The sequence below is a fragment of the Microtus ochrogaster genome, linkage group LG4 (assembly GCF_000317375.1).
Source record: "Microtus ochrogaster isolate Prairie Vole_2 linkage group LG4, MicOch1.0, whole genome shotgun sequence".
In the NCBI taxonomy this organism is placed as follows: Eukaryota; Metazoa; Chordata; class Mammalia; order Rodentia; family Cricetidae; genus Microtus; species Microtus ochrogaster.
Window position 1 is genome coordinate 19,968,380 of NC_022030.1, and position 4,362 is coordinate 19,972,741.

A 4,362-nucleotide genomic window follows, 5' to 3' on the forward strand; every position below is an offset into this window, starting at 1 on the left:
AACAACAAAAAACAAAAGCCAGCCTCAGGGCTGGGGCTAACGTAAGCATTAGCACCTTGCCTAGCACAGCCTGCACCAGGTATGGTGGCATGTCAGGAATGCCAGCCCCTGGGAGGTGGAAGCAGGATGATCAGGAGTTGCCATGGCTACACAGTGAGTTTGAGGCCAACCTGGGCTACTTGAAACCCTGTCTCAAAAACAAAGACAGTTACTAACTCACGTTCTTCAGGGTAAAAGTCAAAGCCTCCTGCAGCTCCCAGTCTCCCTCACCAAGCTCTCCAGGTCCTCACTGCTCTTCCTGCCTCCTGGCGCTGCTGCCTCTGTGCCCAGAGCCTTGGTCTTTAAAGGATGGGCAGCTGCTCTATCACTGCCCAGGCTCGCTCACCCTCTCTGGGAGGCCTTCTCTGGCCAGCATGGTCTTGCTTTGTAGCTCTGGCTAACCTTGAAGTGGCTATGTAGATGTAGACCAGGCTGGCCTTGAACTCAGCAAGATCCACCAACCTCTCTAGTGCTGAGACTAATGGCATACACCATCACACTTGGCAACCTTTGTTATTTTTAGAGACAGGGTTTCTCTGTGTAACATCCCTGGCTGTCCTGGAGCTCACTCTGTAGACCAGGCTAGCCTTGAACTCAAGAGACCTGCCTGCCTCTGCCTCCTAGGTGCTGGGATTAAAGGTGTGTGCCACCACTCAGCTAAATTTTATTATTTTTAATTATGTGTGTGTGTGTTGTGTGTGCGCGCCCGCGCGCCTTTGAAGGCCAGAGATATTGGGTCCCCTACCGCTGGAGTTACAGACAGGTGTGAGCTGCCACGTGAGTGCTGGGAACTGAACCTGATCAGTCAGTGCTCTTATTGGCCGAGCTACCTCTCCAGCCCCAATTTCTCAGTAAACCCCCTCCTTACCTATAAAAGAGAAACCAGGAAACCATAGCCAAGTAGCAGCTGTAACAGCTTTATTTCCGAATACAAAGCCTCTCCCTGGGCGAGGGGCTTGAGGTGGAGGCTCGAGCTGAGCAGACTGAGGGCAAGGTCAGGCAGGAAAACAGCAGACAGAGGGGCAGCGGGTGAGGCAGGCAGGTCCTGGCAGCTCACACAGGCTCCATCTGTAGCTCCTCTCCATCTGTCGGCTCTATCTGGTGGAAGGCGGCATGGGAGCCGATGACCACGAGGGTGGCTCCTGTAGGACCGTGGGTAGTTCAGGATGCGTTCTCTCCCCTCGCTCCCAACCTCACCCTACCCAGACCCTTTACTCACCCAGGACCCAGAAGACAGCAGAGCCAGCACCAGCCAGCCAGAAGAAGGGGAAAGAGACGCCACCAGCCAGGGCGTACTGATGCGCAGGGCTCACCTCTCGGCCTGGGGAACGATGGCATTGGGCAGCTGTTCCCACCTGACCCCCCTCCATCAATCTAGTGTCACAAGCTCTGGAACCTTCTATGTATTAAGACAGACTTCTCACATCAGAGTCCCCCACCCCTAGCCCAAGCCTGATTCCCCAAAGCGCCCTGCCCAGACCATAACCACCTCTCCAGTTCCAGTTCCAACTCTGCTCTCTGTTCCCACCTCCCCTAGGCCCCAGGCCACGTCTCTCTCAGACTAGGCTAGCCTCATGTTCCAGCCTGGATACCAGTCTCAGGCTGGTGGCCCCATAGCCAGGTCTGACCTAAGGATTTTTGTCCTCTTTTTTTATTTTTAAAGATTTTATTTACTATTTGAATTATGGGTGTGTGCCCTGTGTGGGCATATGTAACAAGAGTTCAGGTGCCCGAGGAGGCCAGAAGCTGGAGTTACAGGCGGCTATGAGACAGTCACCTTACTTGGGGGACTTGGGTGTTGGGGGCCAAACCTGGGTCCTTTGCAAGAACAGAATTCAATTTTAACCTCTGATCCATCTCTGCAAACCCTTATTCTGATAAAAAAACAAAAACAAAAAACCCTGAAGCCCAGGCTTGTTTTGAACTTGCAGCAATCTCTTTGCTTCAGGCTCCCAAACGCTGGGATTATAGGCATGAGCTAGAGCTTCTGGCTTTGAGATTGTGTTCTTTGCTATGTTTCACAGGAATTTGGTTTGTGGGGGCTGGAGAGACGACCCAGCACTTAAGAGCACTTGCTGCTCTTCCAGAGGGCCTGCCTTCTGGGTGCTTAACAAATTTTGTAAGATCAGGGCATGGTGGCACACTCCTTTAATCCTAGCACACAGGAAGCAAAGGGAGGGGGAATCTGTGAGTTGGAGACTAGTTTAGTCTATGTAGTGAGGTCCTGGCAGGCCAAGGCTACAAAATGAGACCCTATCTCAAAACTCTGTGTGTGTGTGTGTGTGTGTGTGTGTGTATAATGTGTGTATGTGTAATGTGTGTGTGTGTGTGTGTGTGTGTGTGTGTGTAATGTGTGTGTGTGTTTTCAGGCTCTCCTACACCTGGAAATTGTGTGTGCCCCAGTGATGACCATTTGCCAAGGTCAAATTCTCTTGTACCTCTGCTCCAGCCCTTTGTGCTGGTACCTAACTTGCTGGCCCCTCAAAGACCTTGTCTTAGGTTTCCTTAGCAAATCTGAGATGTTCCCCTAGGGGGTCTTTCCTGACACATTTCTTCCCAGTGGTAGCTGTTACCAGTCTAGGGCCACCGGACCTACAGGGCTCAGTTTCCCCCTCTGAAAATACCCACTATCTGTCGGGTTCTAGGACCAAGGCCTGGGAAGGCGGATCTAGGCCCGCATAAGGTCGCCACCTGGTGTCCAGTGTGGGTACCTGCAGCTGATGCTTTCCGCAGGGGTTTGGGAGGGATTGGGAGGACTGGGTCATTTTACCCGAGACAGAGGAGCCAGGGGTGTCGGAGGTCTCCCTGAGTTTGGGAAGCTGAGACTGGAGGGGAATACCTGGTAGGTCTGAGCCCTTAAGGACTAAGTGTAAGGACTTTAGTGTACATCTCGGTGGGGCCGACTTTAGTCCCAATATTTGGAGGTTTGCATTCTGTGAGACCATGACCAGAGAGACCTAGGGATCCATTTGGGCAGGGGATTTCTCACCAAAAAGCACAAGCTTAGACTGCAGCGTGCGCAGATAGAGAATGTAACAAGCTCCAAAGAAGACAGCCAGAGCCACCAGCAGCATGGGGGATGTCACCCTGGAAGAGCATGGGGGACAGGAGTCAGCCATCTGAGGCTGTGTCAGCTGGGTCCCTCTAGCCTTGGACATCACATACTGCATTCTGGTCGGGTGGATTCAGGAGTACAGACAGACCTGGTCCTTTAGTGACCGGGTGTGGCATAGGAAACTCGTGGGGGCGGGCTCTGATAAGAGGGGCGGGGCTTAACTATCGAGGGCGGGGCTGCAGAGGCACTCACACGCAGTAAAGAATGAGGCCCAGAAACACGAACACGTAGTTGCTTTGGTAATACTCCACATTGCGTGCCAGGCGCTGGCAAAGCTCGCCCAGGTTGCGGGGTCGAGAGAAACGCTGCTGGTCCACGAAGGTGCCCCAAGGCCGGATAGTCGCGCGGCGCCGCTCCAGCCACTCTCGGCCTGCGCCAGAGGGAATCAGCTTGGGCAGCAGGGTCCTGAAGGGTGGGGCAAATCAGCTGCAAGCAGGAACAAGGGCCCGGACCCCAGATCCCAGTACCCACAGTCCCAAGGATGACCTTAAACTCCTAGGGGAAAGGGTCCTGGGAGACAGTTAATACTCCTGAGTCCCTCCCAGTGGGGAGGGGCTGAGGCGATGTCTCTGAAAAGGAAAGCTCTACGTCTGGGGGCCGGGATTCCTGCATCTCGGGTCTGGGGGTTACATCCTGCTCGCTCACGTAGCGCTCAGCCCTTCCACCTCCGCATCCTTCTGCTGGTCCTTCTGGGTCGCCATGTCTGCACTGCAGTTTGTAGAACCGCTGTAAATAGCCCCGAGCCCCGCAGCACCTAGCCGGCCCCGCCCGAAACCGGACTCTCCGGACGTGGCAGGGCTAGGAGCCCTAGGGGGCGGTAGTTGCACCTCCGAGCTTTGTGGGAGTTGTAGTCATTGCGGCGTCAAGAGGTCGGTCTAACTCGCAAGACACCTTGGGAGATGTATGCTAAGAGCGCGGCGGGAGCCTCTTGGCATTGTGGGAACTGTAGTTTCACAGCGTGCAGTGTGACAGGTGGGCTGTCAGAATAGAGGGTTTTATAGGAGTTTGAATAGCTGAAACAAGCTTTCTGCACGATTTCGTGGACCATGCAGAGCTGTCGTCCTGACTCCAGAGTGCTTAATAAAACATTGACCGCAGCTTCAGATACTCTGATTGGGCAAGTCCGGGATGGAGTTCATTTACTTTTCTTTCCTTAAAAAAATGATAATATATAGCCGGGCGATGGTGGCGCACGCCTTTAATCCCAG

At 53.8% G+C, this 4,362-nt stretch overlaps 1 protein-coding gene across 1 annotated transcript; it reads right to left on the minus strand.

Moving 5' to 3' along the window:
* Positions 1-935: 935 nt before the first annotated feature.
* On the minus strand, positions 936-3,961 carry Rabac1 (Rab acceptor 1). The gene is made up of 5 exons (XM_005361125.3): positions 3,800-3,961; positions 3,347-3,559; positions 3,029-3,126; positions 1,259-1,360; positions 936-1,181 (listed from the first exon to the last, which is right to left on the minus strand). Exons 1-5 carry the CDS (start codon positions 3,853-3,855, stop codon positions 1,093-1,095), a joined length of 558 nt encoding a protein of 185 aa, XP_005361182.1. The 5' UTR covers positions 3,856-3,961; the 3' UTR covers positions 936-1,092.
* Between the last annotated feature and the right edge of the window lie 401 nt (positions 3,962-4,362).

Excerpts from the sequence above, each read along its gene's own strand:
- Rabac1 (XM_005361125.3), bottom strand. The coding sequence starts at position 3,855 with ATGGCGACCCAGAAGGACCAGCAGAAGGATGCGGAGGTGGAAGGGCTG. Across the intron at positions 3,127-3,346 it reads GGCCTCATTCTTTACTGCGT|GGTGACATCCCCCATGCTGC; the intron begins GTGAGTGCCTCT and ends ATGCTCTTCCAG. Across the intron at positions 1,361-3,028 it reads GTCTAAGCTTGTGCTTTTTG|GCCGAGAGGTGAGCCCTGCG; the intron begins GTGAGAAATCCC and ends ATCGTTCCCCAG.